The following is a 26,683-nucleotide window of genomic DNA, read 5'->3' as shown; positions in this document are numbered from 1 at the left end:
CCCATTGCTGCATCCCTAGTGGCAGAACCGTCTGGCTAAGATTAAATGCTCAATAAATATTTGAGAGATGAATGCATAGCTGTGAAGTCTGAGTGTCTCTAGTAACTAACTCCACAGAACACGTTAACTTATTCACTAACCTCAAGGTGCATTTGGCTGCAAACTTACTCAGGCTGGTGCTCCAGGAAGCCACGCAGCTCAGAACCAGATAATCCACGGGGGCCCCTGAGAGAGAGCCCCCTGACCTCACAGAAAACCAATAGCTCTGCTTTGAAATATTCCATGCCATGCTTTATGGCATGGCTTGTAGCCCCTTAAAAAAATTATCTTTTCACATTAGGACAATTCCAAAGCAGCTTTCTGAGAAAATTGTGCCTTTGCCTTGGAGACCATGTTGAGGGTGGAGTACCCTTCCATCCAGGTGAGCATTTCCTAGGCTTGCTGGTTTTTGTAACAGGTCATCAGTCCTGGCTCTTGCTCCTATGTTTTTTTTTTAACCCTGTGGATTATCTCTCAATTACTAACATGACACCAACCCTCCACATCTGTCCATCCACATCAGCAGCACCTTGAACAAACTACCTGCAGAAAGTTTCCCAGAAGGTATTTAACAGTCCTTGCATACTTTAATTCTATTTTTAGATCAAGTGGCATAAGTAGAATTCTAATATGCAGACCAATCTGTAAAGCCCTTTAGCAAACAGCTCTACAACATTACGTTTTAACGTTCTACCTTTAGATTTCACCTGAAGATTCTTATAAAAATCATTTAAAAGTAAAACCATACCTGAGATATTTAAGATTTCAGTCAAAATATTACTTCCTTTGAGGAATGACTATGTTTCCTCCTTTGGGATAAAAGTTACATTACAGATTAAGTTTCCTTTTTCTGACCTCCAGAGGAAAAGTTTAATCATAATCACAATGGTTACAATTACAATGGTAACTCTTGGAGATGATATACGTGTATTCTTCTCTCCCACTCACCCCCAGCTCCTGATTTTCTATTTTTCATTTATCATTTCACTGTAAAGGTTTCTTGTAAGCCACCTCAAAGCTACTATGGAAAGATATAGGATAAAATAAACAGAAAGTAACTTTTGCCATTAAGAGTCAACATCAGTGAAGGAACTCAGCCTGTCTCTAGTCAATGGTCTGTAGGTTTACAACAGGAGACATTTAGGAGGTACGTTAGGACGAATACAGGAAGCATCATAAGTGAAATAATGAATCTCCCCTGGAAATTTGAAATAAAAGGCTCGTGGCTACTTCCCAAGGTGGTGTAAGTGCTAGACGGCGAGAGAAAAGATCAAATGACTCTGAAGGTTCTTTACACCTGTGATTCCAGAGTATAATAGTGGACAACCAGGCACCATTCAGACACTGCCAACTATTCGAATAGAAAAGAAAAGAACTTAAAATCCTCAATGAGGCCTCATGCTCAGCTGGGACTGATCATGCCAATGAGACAGGCTCCAAAAGCATCACAGCCAGACCCCAGTGAGGCCTGTGCTTATTCGGCTGTCGTAACAATGCCTGGACACAGGAGAACCCCAATCACCTACCAAAGGCTTCCTGACATTAATAAGTCAACGATTTTTTAAACTGCCTAGCTTCTCAGTCTCTAAAGGTAACTTCACCTGATATAAATAATCATCCAGCCAGAACTCCTCTTCTTCAGAAGTTATCCTATTTAGTATTTCAGGCAATTCAAAAATAATTCATAATACTTCTCTTCAATAGTATCATCCTGGGACTTCCCTGGTGGTCCAGTGGTAAAGAATTTGCCTTCCAATGCAGGGGATGCAGGTTCAATCCCTGGTCGGGGAACTAAGATCCCACATGCTGTGGGGCAACTAAGCCTGCGTGCCACAACTACAGAGCCCACATGCCCTGGAGCCTGCATGCCACAATTAGAGAGAAAAAACCCGCATGCCACAGCTAGAGAGAAGCCAGCACGCCGCAACTAAGACCCGACGCAGCCAAATAAATAAATGAATAAAAATAATAATTTCATCCTGTTTTCATATTTATCATCTTGTTCGTCTTCCTAATACCCACCCTACGCCACCCCCCAGAAGATGCTGTGCCGACCTCAGAGGTAGAGACACTAAGGTTACAAAACCTCCCATGCTTTTCCCAACAATATCCCCAGAACGGTCTCCCAGATCCCAGCCCTGGGATCATCCCACTAGGTCATGCAGCCAATCCATGGCTTGTTTCTATTTCCACGTTTTAGCTCAGAAGAATATAGGAAGGAACTACATGTTTGCTTTTACCCTTTCCTATGTGTCTTCTGGTATTTTCTATTGTTGAGTTTCTGTTTACATTAGAAAGAAGTCCGAGACAGAATCTGTTCCTGTTATTCGAAGGGTCTGTGAATCCATCAATAAGCACACTTCGGGAGGAAGCCTGGAACGTCTCCCCAACACGGTTGTTCAGTTCATAGTAGGCGACTGAGCACCAGTGCTGTGGCTCCTCGTAGCAAACCGGCCGAAAATCTGAAAGAAAACGGACCAGACAGGACATCACTACCGCCACGCTCGTGCCTCCCAGCTCACGACTCCACCAGGAAACTGCGGTTATCGCTGTTCACCAGAAAGTTGGCTGCAAGACCCAGCAGGCTGCTGTGTGATCTTTACAAACCTGCCTCTTTCACGGAAGCTGTTGGCAGGTAGCTCATCTGGTCCACGTACCTGTGCACAGGGGCCACCGCCCTCGTGATTCTCCCATGGTTGGAGGCTTTGTAAACATGTTTACTAGAATTGAGGGGCCAGGCAACAGCGATGTGAGTGGATCCATGTAAACTTCATCCCCCCTAAAGGAAACACAGCTAAAAGGAAGCTGCCAGGTCACCTCATCTTTACAGATGACAGCATCTTACTGTTGCAGTGCCAAACTGAATCCCCGTGGCAAAGAGTATCCTTTTCTAACGACCTAAAGCTGAAAAAAATTTGTTCGAATATGTAAAAATCAAACCAAAAACACTGCATAGGATTTTATTTAAGAAAGAAAAAACAATGTCCACATAGACTCACATTCTCCTTTGTGTACATATGGGATAATTATGGCATAAAAGTATTTTAAAGGGAGAGGTCTATTTCATTAGGAAATCCATGAATGTTATGTTTTCACCCCAAATTTTTCAAAGTTAAGTTGCCACTAACCCAAATTTGGAGGTTTTTTTTTCTTCGCCACTCACACTCTTTCTCTGCCTTTCTATTGATTATAGTATCTTTCTTTTCTTTGAATATTCTAGTAATTCTTGTGTCTAGAGTGTGTTCCTATATGCACTAAAATATGAACTTACAAAACAGATAAATTAGGGGGTTATTATGTGATTTCCAAATGGACCTTCACTTATGAAAGAATTCCCTCTGAGATACTTTAGATAGTAAAGCCCTTTGACCTTCCCTGCTCGGTGTGGTTCCTGGAACTGCAGCCACTGCATCACCTGGGAGCTTGTTAGGAATGCAGATTCTTGAAAAGCACCCCAGATCTAGGGAATCAAAATCTGCATTTATACAAGATCGCCATGTGGTCTGTATGAACATTGAAGTTGAGCAATATTTATCTAGCCTATTACAGGACACAAATAAAATTATGTAAAAACCATATACATATTTTGAAGAGCACTCCCCTAAGCCAAATGAAAGACATTACTATAAACCTATTATAGTAAAGAAACACAAATGGGACAAAATTACTAACTTCTTAAATACCTAATTCCATACTAAAACATCCAGAACTACAGACTTCTAAATGTTCGGTTAAAATTTAAAATTTACTTGTTCTACTAACCAGGATAACACACAAAACATTCACTCTATGGGACTGAGGAATGCCAAAGTCAAAATGCGAAACCACGCTATCTGCCCCTGAAAACACTTATGAAACAGCAGGCTGGCACGTTTTGTTTTCTTTTGCTTTTTTCTTTGTTTTCCAGAAGGGAGGTGGTAATAGGAAGTACTCTTGGAAAACAGCTACATTTGGCTGTTCATCTGCCAGGTGACCTCTATTAGGCACCGACAGTACTAAGTGACTCTCAGCGGTGGCATCTACAGGTCAGGCATTCTGGGTCCCTGGGGCTTTGGCGGCATGATAAGGCGGGGGTGGTGTGTCAACTAAAAGAAAGCAGTAAAACAAAGGAACATCAGACTGATAGACTACACAAGGACAGCTTGAGTCAACCCTTTCTGCCGCTAAACTTCCGGCTTTGGTGGAGAGTGTCACTGCTAGAGAGAGACCACTAATGTAAGGGGTCCATTCTACGGTGACACTGGGACAGTCCTCCAGGAGAAACTGGTTGTCCTGAGCCCCTCACTAGAGGGTTGATTCGCTGTCCCTCTGACTTATGAGTTATTATTGGGTTCAAATGACTTCATGATGAGGTCTTCAAATCTAGGAGCTATTCTCCTAGCTTTTCTCTATAGTCTGTTATCTGGCTTTCAAAACAGAGAACGCTAAACCTCCTTTGAAGTTAATTTAATTTTCAGTTCCTCTGGTGCCATGGATTGTACAATGGCCAAAAGGAAACTCTGACTCAACACAGTTCAAAATATGGCCCCCAAAACACAGAATGGCTGAAACCTGATTATAAGCTTGTGCCCAAGGCATGCTGAGAAGGGCTCTTCTCCCCAAATATCAGTTTTATGATCAGACGATCATAATTAGGCAAATGGTACGCGTTCAGTAGATAACATGTTATCAGAAATTAATTCAAAACAGTAAAAACTCCTGAGGCAGAGAGAAAACTCTTTATCGAGGACCTCAGAACAAATGATTCCTTCTGTCTACATTCCTAATGTTGGTTCAGAATGGTCTTGTTATGTTAGCAGTGGAGTTCAACGGCATTAACTCCACTGCCTTTGTTGAACTGAATCGTCCATCCAAGTAGTTCTCACACTTAAGTGGGCATAAAAATCGCCAGTGGAACCTGTTAAAATGCAGATTCCTGGGCCCACCCCCCGAAATTGTGAGTCAATAGATCAGTGGCTGGATGCAGCCATGCAGGTTTTAACAGGCATTGCTGATGATTCTAATGCACGTGGTCCACGGACCACACCGCAGTGCCAGTGATAAGGCATTTCCCTAAGAGAAAATGAACTATGACCCTGGTGCAAAAGTTATAAAGGATGCCCTTTTGTAGGTCTTTGAGTCGATCTATCTACAAAATTAAGGGGTTGAACGTAGAGTTCATATGACCCATCAGTTCCATTCCTAGGTATGTACCCAAAGGAAGTAAAAGCAGGGACTCGAACAAATACTTGAACATCAATGTTCATAGCAACATTACTCACAAGAGCCAAAGGTAGAAACAACCCAAATATCCATCAACCAATGAATGGATTTTTTAAAAAATGTGGTATGTCCATACAATGGACTATTGTTCAGTTACAAAAATGGAGTAACTGATACTGCTACAATGTGGATGGACTGTGAAAAACACCGTGCTAAGTGAAATAAGTCAGACACAAAAAACTCCACAAATATTGTACGGTTCCATTTATATAAGGTACCTAGAATAGGCGAATCCATAGAGGCAGAAAGTAGATAAAAGCTTACCAGGGGCCAGAGGAAGAGGTAATGGGGACCTATTGCTTAACAGGCACAGAGTTTCTATTTGGGGTGATGAAAAAATTTTGGAAATAGATCGTGGTGATGGTTGCACAACAGTGTGAATGTACTTAATGCCACTGGATTGTACCGGGATAAATTGGAAGATTGGGATTGACATATACACACTACTATATATAAAATAGGTAACTAATAGGGACCTCCTGTATAGCACAGGGAATGCTGCTCCATACTCTGTAATGGCCTATATGGGAAAAGAATCTAAAAAAAGAGTGGATATATGTATATGTATAACTGTTTCACTTTGCTGTACACCTGAAACTAACACAACATTGTAAATCAATTATACCCCAATAAAAATTAAAAAAAAAAAAAAGAAAGAAATTGATAACTGCTCCAAAATGGGTAGAGTCCTGATCAGGTTAGAGGGTGGGCAGGGTCCAACGGCCGCAGGAAACTGCTGTGTGAACTGCAAGTGGCAGCGCTGGTTTTTTACGATGGCCCCGCCTACACAACCCTGTTGGGTACTCGTATCCCGGGAGACCGCGGCTTTCACTGACCTGAGTGCTGGAAGGGGCTCTCCGGCTCGCAAGGGCTTCCCGGGGAGTGAGGGTAGCCGGCCGTGCACGGGGACTGCGGGAACGGGGGCCCGGGCGACGGAGGGAAGGCCGGGCACGGAGGCTGCTGGAAGGAGTCGGGGTAGGTGGCGTTGTGCGGCATGAGCGGCTCGCTGTGCAGGGACGCGCTGCGGAACTTGGCCAGGAGGCTCAGCTGCGGGTTGTACTCGCTGTGTCTGGGCACGAGCACGGGAGGCAGAACTGGGGGGAGGAAGGAACCGGTGCGTTAGAACCTCGGCTCATCCGCCCAAAGGAGAGTGGACGCGGGCTGCTTTTCGTCTGTCCATTTCTGGGTAATAAACTCCTGTTTTTCCTTTGGGAACCACCTGTCCACCATTCTGTGTGCTCATCGTGACATTGTCCACGAAGGTCCCATCTCCTCCTCAAAAGAGAGCTTGGGAATCAGGCTGAAGCAATGGTTTCTCTCCTCGCAGCCAATTAACGAAAAGTTCAGCAGAGAATCGTTCTGATGTCAGCGCTCTAAAAATTGCCTACTCATTCCCATCCCAGAAATGACCAGAGCTGCCCTATTACCTGGCCTTCTGGAGACCTGACTGTTCACTGCTTCCTTTGATTCTGCCAATAATGTGTTTGTTTTTTTTTTTAATGCAAAATCGGTTTCTATTGCTCACAATGAAACCCCAAGTCATGCCCAGAATATTTTTACTTCAGAAACCGTGGCGAATTACTTAGATGACCAGCCTAAATTTTTAGGCTCCCGTACTGCTGGTTAAGTAAAAACATTCTACTTGCCTTTAGCAGAAAGATTTAAAGGTAACTAAAAGTTATAAAGTAAAAGATAAACAGTGAGTAGTAACAAAAGTGAATAAGTAGAAGATAAGCAGTAACAGAGAACTTATAAATAAAGCCTGTTCATTTTAGTATGTTTCCTTCTGGGTTCCATACTTTAAAAAGAACATTTCCCTCCTGATTCTATACAAAAACAGGAACAGATGCAATTCTCAAGGGCAAGCATTGTCCAGGCATTCCTAGCTCCTACTGACTTCTAAAGTGTCCCAAGGCTTGGCAGAAAGAAGCTATTCCGTGAAGTATTGTTGAGGGGTGACCTGGTACCAACATAAGTTCCAGAAAGAGAAGCAGGGAATACAGAGGGACGAAGTGATCAAAGAAATAACAGGCGAAAATGTCTCAGAGCTAAAGAAGGATCTATGTCATCAGATTGAAAAGAGCCACAGAGTATACAGACTAATTAATGAAAAAAGATCCAGACCTAGTCATACCATCTTGAATTTCAAACATCTAAGGACAAACTGAATATTCTAAAAGCTCCCAGAAGATCACCTCAAAGTCACCTACAAGGACATAAGAAACTGATTTATTACTTCCCATCACCGATGCTGGACAGTAGAAGGCAATGGACCAATGCTCTTCTAAGGGGGAATAATTCTTACCCCCAAATCCCACAATGGAAACTAATAGAATAGCCAAAAGAATAATATAATTAATATTATATTAACTTATATAATAAAATAGAAACCAAAATACAGATTGAGAAGAGGAAGAAAGGAGAAAGGTAATATAAATTAGCTAAATCTTCACCTTTTATGTTAGAGTCAATGAAATTAGCTAAAAGTGATAAATTTGAAAACAGATGTATAAGCATATTATCTAGAGTTATCTTCATATGTTTTTAGTAATAATGGAGAGAACTAGCAAAAGAACCAAGCAAGAATGATTAAAAGAGGTTGCTTCTGGAAATGGCTGAGGTAGCACTTGTTTCAAATCACACTATGGATTTGTTATCACACGCCAGTATCAATAAAAACTTGCATAGAAAGTAAATGTTTTGGAGTAAACAGACAACAGTTACAATAACAATAACATCCATCACGAAGTCCACCATTTACCCACTATCATACATTTATCTCTTCTTAACAAGCAATAATTTTCAGTTCTACAGGTAGAATATAAACTCCAAAAGGCAGATGAAAAGTTTTAAGCTAAACCACTACAGAGATGAGGGTGGCAGAGAAACAATGACTTCTTCCTCCTTCAAAAGCCAGCGTTTGTATATGCCTTATGACATGATAGAACAAATACTCAATATCACCGTGCAAAAATGACCTGGATGATAAGCCATTCAATTTCCTTTTATGTAATCCATGAATATACAGGCATACACAAATGCCTTGCCTCATGAATGCTCTGAAAGTGAGGGGCTGACATAGTAAATGGCATATGACTTCTTTTCCAGTGATGCTTCTTGATCACAGTGTTAACAAAGATCAAATAAACACTCATTTTTCTTTTTTGGATGAAGAATTCAGATACTCTCTGTGACTTCAGTTCTAATGTAAGGTATCTACAGTGTATTCTTAACACTGATAAACAGCCTCCCTCATATCTGAATGCAGAGACTTTCACTCCACCGTGGCCTGCAGATCTGAGGCACCAAAAGAAAAGAAAGGATGCATTTTTCTTTATTGAGGCAAATATCTTGATAATGTATTTCTATCATCTGGGTAAAACCAAAGGCAGTGAAGATTTGTAAGGAAAACTGATGGTATCATCCTGGTTGTATTTTTTTTTTTGAATTTTTATAGCATTTGTATTTTAAGGAGTTAGGGCAAATACATTTTTTTTCTACTTGATAAAAAGAAAATTAGTACTTAAAAGGTTCAAAAAATATATCAATTGAGTGATTTTTTTTTTACATAAATAAATTATATTGATTTTCAGGATTTAACAGCTGAAAAAACCTTTTCTGCTTCCACTGGAGGCAAAACTGAACAAAATGTTAAATAGAGAGAGCAGCATTTCTAAGAAATCTGTTGTCAGCATTAGAGATCACCTATGCTTCAAAGATGTCGTTAAATACAATTTGTTCAATTACTGGATTCTTGTAATTCAGCCTGACAAGCTCAGTTTACCTTAGGTTTGCTCTGATCATATTTGTAAATACTTTCACTCAAAACACAGCTGTCTTAGCCCCTTAGGGCTGCTATAGCAGGTATACCATAGACTGGGAAGCTTATAAACAACAGAAATTTATTTCTCACAGTTCCAGAGGCTGGGCAGTCCAAGATAGGGGTACAGCCTGGTCAGGTTCTGGGGAGAGCCCTCTTCTGGGTTGCAGGCTGGCTTCTTCTCACTGTGTCCTCACACGGTAGGAAGGGAATGGGGTCTCTCTGGGGCCTCTTTTATAAGGCCACTAATCCCACTCATGGGGGTCTAGCCTCATGACCTAGTCATCTAAAGGCCCCGCCTCTTAATACTATCACCTTGGGCATGAGGTTCTCAACATATGAATTTTGGGGGGACACAGACATTCAATCTATAGTAATAGCTATTTCTAATTACTCAATTCTATTTCTGCATCACAACTGCTGCTTGCAAATATGACCTAGTGAGCTTACAGACACTGGTCTCAATGTGATGCCACCTTTTAAATACCACACTATCTAAGCATTACCCTGGGGGCAGATAATGGAAGGAGTTACTGCGTATAAGGAACTGCAGAGCAAAGCTGAGAAAAGCTTTTGTATCTTTTTCAAAAGTCATGTGGTTCTGATAGAGTGTGGGCATTTTACACGGAGGAGAAATTATACTCCTGAAATAACCTCCGGTTGCATGAAGAAAAATCATTATGAGCCCTGAAAACATTTTTGCACGGCTTCTACCAGACGCAAGCCACACAAAGTGAGGCCTGAGGACTGGTGAGACTTTACCAGCTGCTGGGTACCAGTCCGTGGGAATACAAGTACTGAAACTGAGAGTTTGTGTTTAGAAACTTTAATAGCCCCTTGACAGAGTAATTTTATATCTGTTGAAATGAATAGTAAAAAATATTGAGCTTGTATTTTGTAAGTCTTTTAAAAGTTTCATCTGCCTAGTAATTCATTTGTATTGTAAAAATACTGATATTTGAGGGATTGGAAATTTTTTTAAAAACTGGTCCTTCACTACAGATAGTTTGAAAAGCACTAAAATTGATTATTTAAGTGGTTGTGTGAGTGTAAAGAAAATCAGAATTCAGCCTTCAAGGTTCCTAAAACGGGTGGTCAAAAGATGAGAGATTTCAAAGGCAAAACTTCGGCTTTATGATAATTAGGGACCCAGCAAACTTGGTGCACATTAGCATCTTCATTGTTCTCAAAATACTGACTTTAAGCACGGCCAGAAAGCTAGATGTAAAATCTGCCTTTTTCTATTAAAAGATAAAAGTTAGGAATAAAAAAAAAAAGGTATAGCTTAAACATTACCTTAAAATCAATACAATCTTTGCCCATCTTTCATTTTGGAAACTCAAACCTAAAATATGATGATATGAAATCTACCTGCCATATGTAAAAACATTCACACTATCATTCCTGAAAGAACCTCACATAATATGAAAAATGAAAACATGAAATAATCCTTTAAACTTAGGGTTTCAAGTGTTCAAAAGGAAAGCCAGATACATTTTACAAGATACTTCTTAGAAGATACATTTTATAACTACATTACTCAGGAAGAGAAAAATGATTCCTTGATAAACATTTTTCATGGGATGTATTCTGAATGCTTAATATAATTCAAATCTTAGAAACAAAAGAGAAATCAAGTCATTTCTGTCATAAACTCATTGACGACATTTTTTTAAAGTAGGCAAAGAAAGCTCAGAGAGAAGCAGGAAAGAAGAGGAGAAAGCAAAGACCTACATGATCTAGGGGAAAGCACATCCGATTCACCAGGAATGTGGGCCTTTCTCATCACATTCTCCCCCTGTATCCGGGGTAATGTGACCGTGAGAAGCATACACGCTCAGGCAGGTGACGTCCTTGACAACAGTTTAACAGCATGATAGTGGGATTTGGGAGCCTGAAAGGTCACCTCACTAAGACTGCTATAGGCTGGGCATGACTTAGCCAGGACGGCTGCAAGGTTAACTGAACCTGGGAGGGGGCCAGGAGGCAGGCTGGACTCCCCCCACCACCTGCCTTCCTACCTAGAACCGCCTCGTAATGGACATGGGCCAGTTCCCAGAGTGCATGGTCTCCTGGAATGGGGCAGATGGCCAATCAGGGAGAGGAAGCTCCCACAAAAACTGTATCCATCGAGCCATAGGAACACTCCATCCAAAGAGAAAGGTAGTCAAATTGTTACAGCCAGTGTGAAGGAACGAAGATGAACACCAGACTTCTCCAAAAGGGTGTGTGTGTGTGTGTGTGTGTGTGTGTGTGTGTGTGTGTGAAATATAGGTACACAGACACACACACACACACACGTGTGTGAAGAGTTTTAGGAACAACACCTTCCTATATTTAAAGCCATATTTAAGAACAGCCACCAATCTCCCCTAACCGCCACTGTTTTCAGTCTTGGAAGGATTTCCAGCAACTCTTTCACTGGCTGTTTTCAGACCCAGGTAGGAGACATCTCCACTTACTGAGCTTGGGGAAAGTGCAGCCGGTTTAGCGCAGCACAGTTGAGTGCAGGAAAGGGGGATGGGGAGGAGGAGGCTTATTTTTTTACAGTTGATCATGTCAAGGCCATATTAAGAGCTTTCAAGAACTGGACGATGACTCCAAAATGCATCAAAATAAAACTGCATTTTTCAAAATCACACAAAGCTTACATGTACACTGAAATGAAAGTATCTTCTGTCTAGATTGTTCTGACTACAAAATTTGGATCAGTTCCTTCAAATCGAACCTCCCTCTCTTCTCTCCCTCTCTTGCCGTAAGGGTGTCCTTCTCCTGCCAGAGCCCCATGTTCTCCACCAACTGGGACACACCCTCTTACCTTTTACAATGAACCATGAAGGAAACCCACCTGGCGTCTCCACACGGCGGTAGTGGTAGGGGTTAATGCACACCTCTTTCTGCTTGGAGCCAAATGGGAACTCACAGCACTCCAGTGGCTTCAACTCATGGTGAGACTGGAGATCGGGCCAACGCCACACTCGGCAGTAAATGACGTGGGGCAAACCCTTGCGGTGGGACACCTGCAGCCGCCCATCCAGGGAGCGCGGAATCGTCACACACTTGCTGGGTTGCCCTGGGCAGCTGAGCGCCCTCTCCAGCTCATCCATGGCTCCTTTCTTCTTCTTTAACTTCTTCACTAATGAGTCCACCGCCTTCTCCGCCCACTTTTCCTCTTCATCTCCTTGCTTCCAGCCGAGCAGTCTCTTCACTGCTGGGCTGGTGAAGGAGAAGAGGGAGCTGATGGGGGTGCTGGAGTGCATAAGAGAGGGACCACAGGCGTCCAGTACAAACAGGAGCTAGACCCAAGGCCCTTCACTGCCTGCAGGGCCCAAGTGAAGTGAGCAAGGACGCCTCCCGGGATGTCATAGGTACCAACTCTCCAGGGACGTCATAGGTCTTCCCTTTCTTCTGGAAGTAACTGTGACCAATGCAGGCTGGAAAGTGGGTTGACTTTCTCCTAAGCCCTGGGATGGGCTGGCCAACTCTGAAAAACACAAAATAAGACTTCCGTGAACTTAATCAGGATAATTTTCAGAAAAGGTTAAAGGTTGGATGTAAGAGGGAAAATATTCTTCAAATGTTCTAGACTTGAAAACTCTCAGTCACCTTTGACTCTTCCCTCTCCTTTATTCCCTATATCCAAGTCTTGGTAATTCTGCCTTTGAAATGTCTTTCAGATTTTGAAGCTTTCTCTCCATTTCCACATATCTGAGCCCTGCCCCACGTCACCACCCCCCTTGATCACTGCAACACCTCTGAAGGAGCTCCTCTCTTCCAATTCTAATCCATGTACTACCAAATACAATTTTTAACATGCCATTTTCCTACTTGAGAAATTACAGTGGCTCCATGGTTTCCCAAGTATAAATGTCTCTGCTTGGGTTTCTAGGGTCTTTTCTCAACATGCTCATGCCTCTTCCTTTCTAATTTATAGTTTGCACAAGTGATCCATCTTCACTGTACAAAATACACATAAATGAAAAAGAAAAAAATTAGGATCTCTAATCATCTCACCACTCATATATTCTTCCAAACTACTTTATAGTATAGTGGTTCTCAAAATGTGACCCAAGGACCCCTGGGAGTCCCAGAGTCCCTTTCAGTGGGCTGTGAGGCCCTCTCTTTTTCAACTACACATCTGTGTGCGCTAGATTTTCCCCATGTACTTGACCCAAACAACAGATCACAACAGATTGTATTCAGGAGCAGATGTGAGAATCCAAGTGTCATATAGTAAACCAGGCATTAAACAGATGTGCAGAAATATAAAACAATAACACTCTTTTCACTATTTGGGGGTAAAATCTAGTTTTTTCAAAAAAAAGTTTATATTACTATATAATGAGTTTACTGTTGTCTTTAATGAGTCAGTAAATGTTATAAACGTCTCAGTTTTTATTACTAAAATGGTTAAAAAAAAAAAAAAAAAAAAAAAAAAGATATGAGCCACATCAGCAAAGGTTCTTTGGAGTTCTCAATAATTCTTAAAAGTAGAAAGGGTTATGGGACTTTCCTTATGGTCCAGTGGGTAAGACTCTGCACTCCCAATGCAGGGGGCCCAGGTTTGATCCCTGGTAGGGGAACAAGATCCCACATGCATGCCGCAACTAAGATCCCTCATTTCACAACAAAGACCCAGCACAGCCTAAATAAATAAATCTTTTTTTAAAAAAATAGAAAGGGGTCATAAGACCAAAAAGTTCTAGAAGTTACACATAGTCACATACATAAACACATACACAAAAAAGTACTGCTGTCACATTTGTTATTCTCCTTGAAAATCAGCTGAATTCTTCTTTGCCCTCTCATCCAAAGGAGACATTCTTTCCCAGTTATTCAACAGTCCCATTTAAATTTCCTGAGGTAGAATTGCATTTCCTCTTCTGTGAAATAGCTGGCTTAAACAAAACTCTCTCCTTCTTCCAGATTTTAGAAACCAGCTCCCTTGTTAATGTTTAAAGTAGCTGCTGGTAATATTTTGGAGAAAGCTGACTCATTTTAGCATCTTGGCATCAATCTAGCTCATAATCTCCAACAATAGCTCATTTAATATGAATTAAACATAATTTTCTCCTTTGCTTCCCTGGGGGGAAAGCTGCACCTTTCTCAGTACAATTACATGCACATCTTGAACAAAGGTGCTATCACAACACCTGCTCTTGTGATAACCATCAGGCAGCTCTGCGAAGAGGATGGTGGTTACACAAAAATTGGTGGCATTCAATAAATACGAAGCAACACGTGCATCGCTTTATTCCTTGTATAGACTTTAGTTAGCACTGTATAGAGAAAGGTAAACTAGGGTGAAAAGGAGACGTTAAGGGCTCGATAGCTGTTCTTTTTCTCTTGGCAGTTTGACTTACACTCAGTTTTATTTGGAAAGGTTGATTTTGTGGCTTAACAATCATGAATTTATAAAATATAGTTAAGACACTGTGTTCGAGCTCTGTTTACTTAATCGAGACAGGCTGCATTAAAGCAATGGTTGAAGAGGGTCAGGAGCTCTAAAGAGGAGAAGTAACACGACACAGAATAATCTGAACCCCCAAAGAGCTTTGAATTCTGCTTAGTTTTACATAGGATTTGTTATTAGTAAATTGTGGCATAAATCTTTAAGCTCAGGTCAGCAGTAGAAAATGGCTATTTATAAAGATGTTCAGCAGAGTTAAACTAAATATACCCTTTAAAAAACTTTTGCTCCATGAAACAAATCACACTTCTCTAATCCAGAGTTTGCTGCTGCTGTTGTCGTTTTAACTGTGGGTTCCTATCTATTAACGGCCTGGGAAATCAACGTATTGGAACACATAGCTTTTGTAAAAACAACAAAGTAGACCATATTGCAGGGCAGCTAACAAAGAAAGAAAAGGCATTATTCCATTTAAATGTTTCATTCAGAGGTAGGTGTTCTGTGTGTGTGTGTGTGAGTGTGTGTTTGTGTGTGTACATGTGCATGTGTCGAGGGTCACCAAGCAAAGTTTGTTTGTTGTTGTGGGTTACAGTCAAGAAACGTTTGAAAAGCATTACCCCTAAACCATACATTTCCGCAAACCATGTCTGTGTGAGGTTCACCCTGATGAGTGACTTTCGGGGCCAATGTCCCTCCTCGTCCCCTGGGGAAATCTTAACTAGTCAAGAATCTAGGATCTGGGAACCCTGGCTCTGCAGTTTGATCTCTCTGCCACATTTCAAATCTTTATGAGCCTCACCGTAGCTCCAAAACTATGATTTTACTGCTACAAGACAGCTCCTGTCCCATAACACAGAGCCCTTGCGTTGGGGGAGGCCCCAGAGAGTCAAATTTAGAATCTCAGAGTAATAAGTCAAATTTGTAATAGTGACCACTGGATAGGGAAGGAAAAGAATACAAAATATCAAAAAGTTGCAGTCTTAAGGAATTAAATTTAATATCTTGTTAAAACCTATAATGGAAAAGAATCTGGAAAATATACATAGTACATATAAAATAATATATATAGTGTGCATATATATATATGTATAAGTGAATCACTTTGCTGTATACCTGAAACTAACACAATATTGTAAATCAACTATACTTTAATAAAAAATTTTAATAAAAACACAAAGTAAATTACAAATGCATATATTTAGGTCCTGTAAAAAAAAGTTAAGGTTTAGTAAAGCTGATTGGGTCCACAGATGTTCAAAATATGATTCTCTACACTTGCTTGATATATTTTTTAATAGAAAAACTAAATGTAAAAAAAAAAAAAAAAGAATCAAACTTGGAATCTCACTGACACTAAGGCTTCCAGTTCTTGCTTATTTGTCCAGGGGTGCGGTTTAAGGTTCACAAAGGTTATCCTCCCATTCTCATTACTATAATGCTTATTATTATTATTATTATTATTAATTTTTATTGGAGCATGGTTGCTTTACAACGTTGTGTTAGCCTCCACTGCACAACAAAATGAATCAGCCATACATATACAGATATCCCCTCCCTTTTGGACTTCCCTCCCATTTAGGTCACCACAGTGCATTAGGTAGAGTTCCCTGTGCTATACGGTATGTTCCCATCAGTTGTCTATTTTATACATAGTATCGAACATTCCTATAATGTTTTAGCCACTGTTTTAGTAGAACAAAGGGTCCCTGTTTATTGCCAGCCGGTCGTCACACTGACAGCGACAGTGTAGGGCCCCCACCTCGCCCAAGTTTGTTCAGTCGTGTCCACCTGGTTCGGAACGGCTCTCCATCCTCAGATAATTTAGGTTCCCGTAGACTATATGCTCTAACCTAGCATAACGTCCTGAAAACACCACTGGCCAGGCTCACCGTAATAATTAGCACAGAGCACCCCCCGGGGGGGTCATTGTAAAACTCACAAAAATAGGAGGGGGGGTGGTGTTACTCATGCTGGTCATTACTCCATTCCTATAAAGCACAAAGAAGAATGAAACAAAATAAACTATGTACATGGAGGATTCATACACAAAAACACGACCAGATGATTTCTACAAAATATAACAAGAGCTACGGAGGAGAGAGGCAGGAGGTGGTATAGCAGGAAGAGCCCTTGGTCCAACCTGGGGGGTTCTGGAAGGGTTCCAAAGATGATCAGTGAGCTGCACTTAGAAGGATGTAAGTCACAGTTCAAAGATAAACTCACTTGGCAGATAAGGGTAATTTTCTAAAGTTTTTTTGTGGTTAAATTCTCACTTTTGTAAGAAAATTGGGTATCGCTGTCATGGATCAACTGTGTGATCTCGGGCGAGTCCTGTGCTCTCTCCGGGTCCCCTCATTTCCTCCTCTGCGGATCAAGAAGGGGCTCGGTCTCACTGGGAGGGTCTGTCTGGGCGATGGGTCCATGACTCCGTGTCTGTCGTGTCACATGGGATTACACAACAACCAGGTGTCATCCCACACATGGGATTTTTTTTTTCCACTTCGAAGTGAAACCAAATGATTTATTTGTGCTAAATGAATGCAAGCAACACATTCAGGATACACTTCTTTGTACACTGCGCTTGCTTTTACTGGGCGAAACAAGCAGTCCTCAGTGTTAATGTGCTACTTTCCTCTATACCTCTTTCCTGCCAAGCGATAATGTGTTTTGCAGCCATTATGCCAAGATATTCCTGTAATGTTCATTTCAAATAGTATTTTCTGATAGCATTTTGCGCCTTTAAAATATTTGTTCGACCTCTATTTTAGGGGAACACAAGAATGGAAAAGGAAAATAGCTGTATTCCCTCAGCTGTTGGTGCTACATTGCTACCCCTGGGGAGACCAAAAGTAACACCTTCACCCATGAAGCTATACACCGCATGGGGCCAGGCAGAACAACTTCTTCTTTCCGTGGCTATCAAACTAGACCTTTTTATGACAAATGCCATCTACCAACACAGCACAGGGCCCACTTTTCTCTCCACCTTTTTGTTTCTTTCTAGCATTATTTTTATCACCCCTGGGGAATAAGAGTGAAAACGTACACTTGGCGTGACTCTGTCTGCCACCATTTTCAGCACCTTCATCAAGGCCTTGATGCGGCCAGACATCCACAAGTGTTAACGCCAGACATCCACAAACGCCATCTGTTGACCATTAGAGCTTTCCTTCTTTGGGCAGAAGGAAGAAAGCACCACGACCATGCCTTCTCCGGTTCACTCGTGGTCCATTTCATGCTCTCACAGCACAAAAACAATACTGTACTCTCTTTTTCTGGCATCTGAGTTTTACAATAAACCCTAACTGAGTGAGCAAAACAACTTCTCATTTTCAAGCTTTTTAAATAAACAGGACCACTTAAAAGAAAGCAGCACTGGCCACAGGCACACTCCATGATTTAACTGTGCATCATTCCACACTAAAATCCAATTTGCCAGGCTGGATAAAAGTTTGGGAGATATGAGCCTTTTATTTTTTAAGTTGTCCTTTTAAATCCAACTCCTGTTAGCAGTTACTCAATCTTATTTCCACTTACTTGGCCTCACTGGAAGATTCAACTGGTGAATTCAATCCTGAAGAAAACATAATTCAAAAAATACTGTTTAAGGTGCATACATTGGTTGTCTGCTCAGGAGCATATGGAACCACTGAACAACCCCTCATGGGCACTGCTTCTTGGTCAATGCGGCCAAGAAAAATCTACATCACCTAGCAGGCAGTGTACCCCAGTCAGCCCGGGGTGTCCATGGGTTGCAAGGGCCACTCCAGAAACATTCATGACAGAACACTGTTATTTCATTATTTGTTTTGTTTTTAAATTTTTCAACCTTATCAATTTTGACCCTCTAATCCACGGCCAGCATTAAGTATATCTCGGTATCCCCTCCATAAAACAGTTTACTACGGAAATTTAGAATTTGAACACACTTGCCAAAAGAACTTTTTTTGGCTGCACCGCGTGGTCTGCAGGATCCTAGTTCCCCGACCAGGGATTGAACCCAACCACTGGACTGCCAGGGAATCCCCACCAAAAGAACATTTAACCTCCTTAAAAGAAGAGACTGTTTCCTTGACTACTTCTACAGCACTTCTTGTACACCAGTAATTGGTATGGCTCTTCAAGTGTAAAAAGAGACCCAAAAGAATGCTATCTAGAAAATAGCTGGCTATTATTATCACTGTTGGCACATGTATATCATGTCTTATTACTGTACACACTTGAAGAGAAACCAGGCTTAAAACACACACACAGGGACTTCCCTGGTGGCGCAGTGGTTAAGAATCCGCCTGCTAATGAAGGGGAAAACGGGTTCGAGCCCTGGTCCAGGAAGATCCCACATGCTGTGGAGCAACTAAGCCCGTGTGCCACAACTACTGAGCCTGCACTCTAGAGCCCGCGAGCCACAACTACCGAGCTGCGTGCCACAACTACCGAAGCCTGTGCACCTAGAGTCTGTGCTCCGCAACAAGAGAAGCCACCACAATGAGAAGCCAGCACCCCAACGAAGAGTAGCCCCTACTCGCCAAAACTAGAGAAAGCCCGTGTGCAGCAATGAACACCCAACGCAGCCAAAAATAAATAAAATTAATTAATTAATTAATTAAACACACACACACACACACACACACACACACACACAAATACATAGACGTATATTTGATTAATTCAAATTTGTCCTCACTTAAACTAGCCTGTCATCTTTACATGTTCCAAATGAGTGGCAATCACAAGTTTGTATTGCAAGGTATAAGTAATTACCTCATACACATACCAGTTTAATGTCATTGGATAAACATGCCAGTTGGTGGATAAACATGGAAATGGCGTCATGATTTCATATGCCAGGAAAGAGGCTTTTCTAGCTGTAATCAGAGACTTCCTACAAATCTGTGAGAGGCCAGTTCGCATTCACCAATCTCCTAGTGAGCGTCTTGTTGCAGGAGTAGAATACTTCCTGCCCACAGTGTCAAAGGAAGATGATAGACATGCGTCCTTATAATAGGGGCCCCCATGATGGAATTTCAGAGCACCTATGGACCTCTGAACTGTCTGCTCATTTTGGGTGATTGTGCATATATAGATTTTTCTAGGGAGATAATTCATAGGTATTTTTCTTTAAATTCTTAAAAGAACTTGTGACCACCAAAAGATTAAAAAAAAATAAAAAAAGAAAGAAAAAAAAGACCCACTGAATTAGAAGAGGAAAAGGAGAAAGTATGAGAGAGAAGGGGAAGAAGCTGAAGAGACTGAAGAGAATAGCTGACTATTCTAACTAAATTGGGTGCTGGGGAAGGGTCTTTAAAAAGACTAGGAAGAGAATTCTAAGAAGATGGCAGAGTATGAAGCACCAGGAATCTGTCTTCCCACCTAGACAATTATTACACTAGTAGAATCTAATGTAACTATTTTGGAACTCTGGAGTCATTTGAAGGCAGGCAACTTCAGGGGAAGGCTTGGATGGTAAATTGTGGCTAATATGGGCCAATTTCAGTTCTTAGCACAAGAAGAAGTTACCTAGTCCATATCCCTTGGCAGCAGCCTGCACGGCTTCCACAGGGAGCTAAGGTAGGCAAAAAGGACCGGGCCCTCCAAACATCAGTTACCTGTGCTCTGATCACCGACTGCTGATCCAATCACAGAGATGCAGACAAACCGGAGGGCAGCCGTTGATCTTGCACCTCCCACTGGTGCAAGCCCCTTCCCCTCTGGCTGAAGTGACTTCCAGGGGATTTAAAGGGCTGACACTTTTTCTCCACCTCACCCCCTTTTAAGTTTCTCTTTTTCTCCTTTTGGAAGCCAGACATTAAAGACTAGGACAACTTAAGGAACTAGAGAATGAAGAACAAGCTAAACCCCAAGCTAGCAGAGGGAAGACAATAATAAAGATTAGACCAGAGATAAATGAAACAGAGAACAGAAAAACAATAGAAAAAAATCAATGAAACCGAACTACTGATTCTACAGAAATAAATATGTTATAAAAGAGTACTATGAACAACTGTACTCCAACAAATTAGATAACATAGATGAACTGGAGAAGAAACAGAAAATCTGAACAGATCTATCACTAGAAGGAGACTGAACAAGTAATCAAAAAATCTCCTGACAAAGAGTCCAGGACCTGCTAATTCACTGGGGAATTCTACCAAACATTTAAAGAACTAATACCAATCCTTCTCAAACTTTTCCAAAAAACTGAAGAAGAGGGAACATTTCCTAACTCATTCCATGAGGCCAGAATTATCCTGAAACCAATGTCAACAAAGGCACTACAAGAAAAGAAAACTATACCAATGTCCCTTATGAACATCAGTGCAAATATCCTCAGCAAAATACCAACAAACTGAATTCAGCAGCATATTAAAAGGATTATATACCATGACCAAGTGGGATTTATTCCTGGAATGCAAGGATGGTTAGACATATAAAAATCAATCAATGTAATATACCATATTAACAGAAGGAAGGGAAAAAAAACACATGTCATCTCAACTGATGCAGAAAAGGCATTTGAAAACATTTAACATCCATTCATGAGAAAATGCCAACAACCTACAAATAGAAGGACACTATGTCAACAAAATAAAAACCATATATTAAAAAACCCACAGCAAACATCATACTCAATGGTGAAAGACTGAAAGCTTTTCCTCTAAAATAAGGAACAAGGCAAGGATGCCCGCTTTTGTCACTTCTATTCAACATAATACTGGAAGTTCTACCCAGAACAATTAGGCAAGAAAGAGAAATAAAAGGCATTCAAATTGGAAAGGAAGAAGTAAATTTATCTCTGTTTGCAGATGATATGATCTTATATGTGGAAAACCCTAATGAGTCCACATACACAAAATCTGTTAGAACTAATAACCAAATTCAGCAAAGCAGAAGGATACAAAGTCAACATGCAAAAGTCAGTTGCATTTCTATACACTAACAATGAACAATCTGAAAAAGAAATTACAAAACAATCCCATTTACAATAGCATCAAAACAAATAAAATACTCAGGAATTAACCAAAGTGGTGAAAGACTTGTATAATGAAAACTATAAAACACTGCTGAAAGAAATGAAAGAAGACATAAGTAAATGGAAACACATCCCATGTTCATGGATTGAAAGACTTAATACTGTTAAGATGTCAATACTACCCAAAAAAATCCCAATTTTTTGGCAGAATAGAAAAATTCATTTTAAAATTCATACAGAATCTCAAGGGACCCTGAAATTCGGGTCTTTTGAGCATGAGCTACCCCTTCTCTTTGCTTGGCCCTGCAAGAAACACTGTACTTTCCTTCACCATAACCTAGTGTCAGTAGATTGGCTTTGCTGCACATTGGGTGAGTGGACCGAAGTCTGGTTTGGTAACAAATAGAGAGGTGATAGTGCCAGCTTCTCCAGAAGCTGTGGAATGAGAATTCCAGGCAAAAGTTCTAAGAGGGTTGCGTAAGGGTGGGGAGAATTTGGTGAGTTTGGGTAGCTGAAGGAAAGCCTGTGTGGCCAAGGAGGAGTGGGCAAGGAGGTGAGGTGGGAGGGGTGGGCTGGAGGCAGCTCATGTTGGACTTTGAAGGCAATGTGTGGAAAATGGATTTTATTTTAAGTGCAAAGGGGAGCCTTTGAATGGGTTTAAAAAACAAAGAAGTTAAATTACCTGATGCATTTTTAAATGATCACACTGGCTGCTTATGTGGAGAAAAACAGGATGGTAAGAAAGCAGGGAGACCAACTAGAACACACTACAGTACAGGTGAGAGACCGTGGGAGACCTAACAGGGCGGTAGCTGTTGAGGAAGGTGGGATCAGTGGAGTGTTGTTTTGTGTTTTTAAGATGGGGCTTCTAGAGACCATCTTACGCATTGAGAGAAATTAATCAGTAAAAAAAGGAGAGATTCATGTTGCAAAAGATAGAGGAAGTGGGGCCACAGAAGGGAAGAGGGGAGAATGAGGGCAGATTCAGGTAGGTTTGTCCATCTGGTCACTGGAAGAATGGGAGCATTACCTCTGAAAAAGTCTAATGTCTTGATTGAAGCTTGAGTTAAGACTGGGAGGAGGAGGGATGAGAGACTTCAGGAGCAAGGAAAAGGTGGGAAGTAGGGAGAGGGTGGGAAAACAGGAGTGTGTTCTGAAATACAGATACAAAACAAAAGGCAAGCTCCTACAGGGGCCAGCATGGCTGACAGACAACAAAGCCGTTGTAGGGTCCCACTCCAAGGAGCTTCAGAAAAAGTCAACCTACTCTCGGAAAAGAAGCATTGCTCATTGCTCAGACTGAAACCTGGGTCCTCTACCAGTGGGCTCTTTTCCCTTTATGATACAAGGAGGTGATCAGAGCTGGATAAAGAAGCAGGGTAGCCAAGACGGTACTTGGGTACTTATCTATATGAATCACAAATATATCACAACACACTCTCAAAATATAAATTGGTCACATTCCTACTAAAGTAGGCAGTGCCCTCAAGTGTGAAAAAATAACACTTTTAAATATTTTTTTGTGATGATCATGCCACCCAGCACCTGGAAATTAGGAAGTCAGAGGAAATTCTGAAGTGGTAATACAGAGGATACATGTTTCTTACAGAAAGGAGTGATTTACTTGATTGCCTTTTGAACCTTTAATATAATAGTTTCGAGGCAGGGACTGATAATAAATACTTTCATTACTCTGAAAGGATGCACAAGAAACTGATGACATTAGATGCTTCTGGAAAGAAAATGGTGGCTGGGGAGAAGGGTGAAAGACATGTTACTTCTGTACTTTTTGAATTCTGTATCAACTGAAAAACACCTCCAGAGTCAGAAAAATCCCAATAAAAAACCTAGAAGAGAAGAAGAACTGCAAAAATTAGGAAATGTTTTGCCCATTATTTTTCCAAGCATTGATTCTGCTTCATACTTCAATTTCTTTCTGTATAAACCTTTCATTAACAAAGATTGATTTTTCCCCCACCTTTCCTCAACAGATTTTGAAGCAGAGCCATATGATTACTCTCTCTGAGATACCTACAGATCTTGGTTCAGCTCTTGTTAAAATGACAAGAAGACTGGATTTCCAGTATCCATTCAAAAAGTAGTGTGCTATTTACTCTAAAATGTGGCTCCATGTTTTTTTACTCCCAAGATAAGTCTTCCATTCCCAGTTAGACAACAGGTAGTGAACATCTTACAAAGAGACAACCCATTCATCAGGAGCTCTTACTTGTCTTAAAACTTGAAATATATCACCAGAACTCAGCAGAGAGACAAGATAACAGGAAAAAAATAGGTCTTTAACTCACATTAGTACCCAAATAGGGTTGCAACAAAGTAGATTATGTGTTACTTAGAGCCTTTTCTTAATTTAGACCAAATTCTAACATGCTTTACTGTTTGTATTAGAATGTTTTGATTGAAATTTCATGTATGCACAAATGTATATCATCACATTAGACAGTGCAATTCTTTCTTTCCTCCCTCCTATATTTGTAACTCTTAGTGTGTTTATAAAACATTCCACATTCTCAAGGAAAATAGAATCAAGGCCAACTATTTCAGCATGGATGATTTATCAATTACAAATTGAAGATCCTCAGAAATCTATTTTTACTGAATTGTTTATAAACTGAATAACTGTTGCCCTTAAAAAAAACCAAACTTTCTGTACCTTAGCAACCTCAAAAAGATACAACACAAGGCATCTTAAAGGTGCCCTTACTCCAAGCAATTCTGATCTATGAAAATCTGGCTTTGCCACAAATATAAATTTGGGAGAGATTATTTGTCTTACAAAATGACTCATTATAAATGTAAAACTATGCTGCAATTTACAAAAATCTGATTCAGCTTCTTCAGGAATAAATACCCTTTCATTCAATAAACATTTACCAAGTTGTCTATGTTGCAGTTCCTCTGGTTAACTGTCAAACTTTACATATTTTGCTTCTACAGGTATATCTAATAGAAACAATCTAGACTCCTTACTAGAATTAAGAGAGTTCACATTATATGGCTACTTCTAAAATACAACTCTAACTTTAAAAATGTATTCTGGCCACCTTATCATCTAAACATTTTCGTTAGGCACTAAAGAACCCCATTGTTAGCAAACTGCAGAGCAAATCAAATTAGCTTTGGGGACGCTTTATCTTCTAAACTCTTTGCCCATCAAAACACCAAACATCCTTAAAACTTTAAGAATTTTACAAACCTGCCAGCTTTTTTGTAAGCAATACGGTATTATTTTACTGATGTAGTCAATAAACCACTTTTAAAAAATGCTCCCAGTGTGTCCTTCAGAAAACTGTATTATTCTAAATATCAGATGATATCCATGTAGAATAGCTTAGCTCAAATTCAGAAAAGGGATATTTCCCTTTTTCTAAATAGATGTTTTGAAATTGTTTTTGTAGGTAAGGAGGTATATTTCCACCTTCTCGTTGTTATAAAGTCACCCCAGGACACCTTGGATGTCATTTTTTAACCCTGATGAGTGTTTAGGAACAATAGAAATGAGTTTCCCTCCAACACGTCCATCCTCCTTCTCTCTCTGTCTCCCCCCCCCCATCCCCGTTTCTCAATAAATGTGGTTCAGCCCAAATATGGGGAATGTGCTGTGGTGACACAGCAGAACAGTGCATGACAGCCACACCACGCAGAGGACAGAAACATGTTTTTTCAAAACTCCCTATTTTTCATTCAGAACTTCTCATATATCAACACACAAGTAATGTGCAGGGGGCTTACTCAAAAAACGATTTTTTAATTTATTTCCATAACTCCAGCCTGTAATTATGGTAAACACAAGTGATCTTTCACTTTTCCTCTTTCCACTTTGTTCCTCTGAGAAATGCAAATCTACAGAAGAATGAATGGCCATTTGCCTGGTATGACCAAAAACATCTTGCTACCTTCCCTGGTGCTTAGGTGCACTACTAGGAGTAGGGGTTATTTCTAAAAAGCCCTCTAAACTATCCTGCGAAGCCATCCTGAAGTAATTCTCAACATTTTCTTTTCTTTTCTTTCTTTCTCTCTTTCTTTCTTGCTTTCTTTCTTTCTTTTCCTTCCTTCTTCCTCTCCCTCCCACCCTCCCTTCCTTTTCTTTCTATGAGGTACAAGTGACTTATTAGTTCCAGGTGTGCAACGTAGTGATTCAACATTTTTATAGATTACACACCATACTAAGTTGTTATAATATCATCGACTATATTCCCTGTGGTGTACATTATATCCCTGTGATTTATTTTATGACTGGTAGTTTGTGCATTTTCATTCATTCTTTGATTCAGTCAACAAACCTTTGAGTCTCTACCATGCGTTAGGTGCTGTGCTGTGTGCTAAAACTATACAACAGCTTCCCAGATTCAAAGTCTTCATTACCTAAGGAATTAAAAGAATCTAAGTCAGGACACAAGGCCATTAAACTGCTTCAAAATATTTAGAGTCTTAAAAATGCAATGAGGGATATCTGGGGGGATATTTTTGGCTTTGCCAAATGGTTTATGGGGAAGTGTTGCTTTGTTTTCTTTTATTTTTATTTTAAACATAGGTGGCAACAAGTGATTTCATCATAGAGAGTCTAAAACTCTGGGCCAGCCCAGAAGCAATCTATTTTCTTCACTGTGCCAGGCCCAGTGAGACCCACAATCTGTAACTGGCACCCCACAGGACAGTTCCCTGTTCCCTAGACCTGTGGATGGACCGTGAGACATGAACTTGAGCTGCTGCAACTTGTTAGGTTTTTCTGCAGGTAGAATCTCTGAAAACGTCGATGCGATATAACTGAGGAAACAACACCATTTAGAGTCCTAACATTTCTGTGCTGTAAATTTATCTACTTCTGCTGCTCCATTGGGCATCTGTCAACTGCTACTGTCCCACCGTGCAAGCAAGTGCTTCTTTAGACCTACGGTTAGGATTCTCGCCCTTGAGAAAGAATTCCAGAAACTAAAAACAAAACAAAACGAAAAACGGAATCTGTGCTGGAGTCAAAGTGAGCTCACCCATTGTAATGAGCTCTGTACATTTTCAAGCTAGAAAAACTCACACCCAGAAGAATGAAAGGGTGCAAGGCGGTGTTGGGAAAATTTTTGTCAATTATGATGATAATATCATTGAAATATATACAACGTGGCATTATTGGGTGACTAGGCTTAATTGTACCACTGACTTGAAAGAT

General features: G+C 40.6%; 1 protein-coding gene across 4 annotated transcripts in view; it reads right to left on the bottom strand.

Moving 5' to 3' along the window:
- Positions 1-26,683, bottom strand: part of SMAD9 (SMAD family member 9) — a 60,111-nt gene that overhangs the window by 11,347 nt on the left and 22,081 nt on the right. For 3 of the 4 annotated variants that reach the window (XM_061171266.1, XM_061171265.1, XM_061171267.1), the window contains exons 2-4: positions 11,940-12,605; positions 6,138-6,395; positions 2,280-2,501 (exon numbers count right to left, since the gene is read on the bottom strand). In XM_061171266.1, the coding sequence (XP_061027249.1) occupies positions 2,280-2,501; positions 6,138-6,395; positions 11,940-12,381 (922 nt within the window). In that variant the 5' untranslated portion in view covers positions 12,382-12,605. The remainder of the gene's footprint in view (positions 1-2,279; positions 2,502-6,137; positions 6,396-11,939; positions 12,606-26,683) is intronic. The other variant, XM_061171268.1, reaches the window with a different exon arrangement.

This window comes from Eubalaena glacialis, chromosome 16 (assembly GCF_028564815.1).
Source record: "Eubalaena glacialis isolate mEubGla1 chromosome 16, mEubGla1.1.hap2.+ XY, whole genome shotgun sequence".
In the NCBI taxonomy this organism is placed as follows: Eukaryota; Metazoa; Chordata; class Mammalia; order Artiodactyla; family Balaenidae; genus Eubalaena; species Eubalaena glacialis.
The sequence above is the reverse complement of the archived record's forward strand: the minus strand, read 5'-3'. Positions and strand labels throughout refer to the sequence as shown.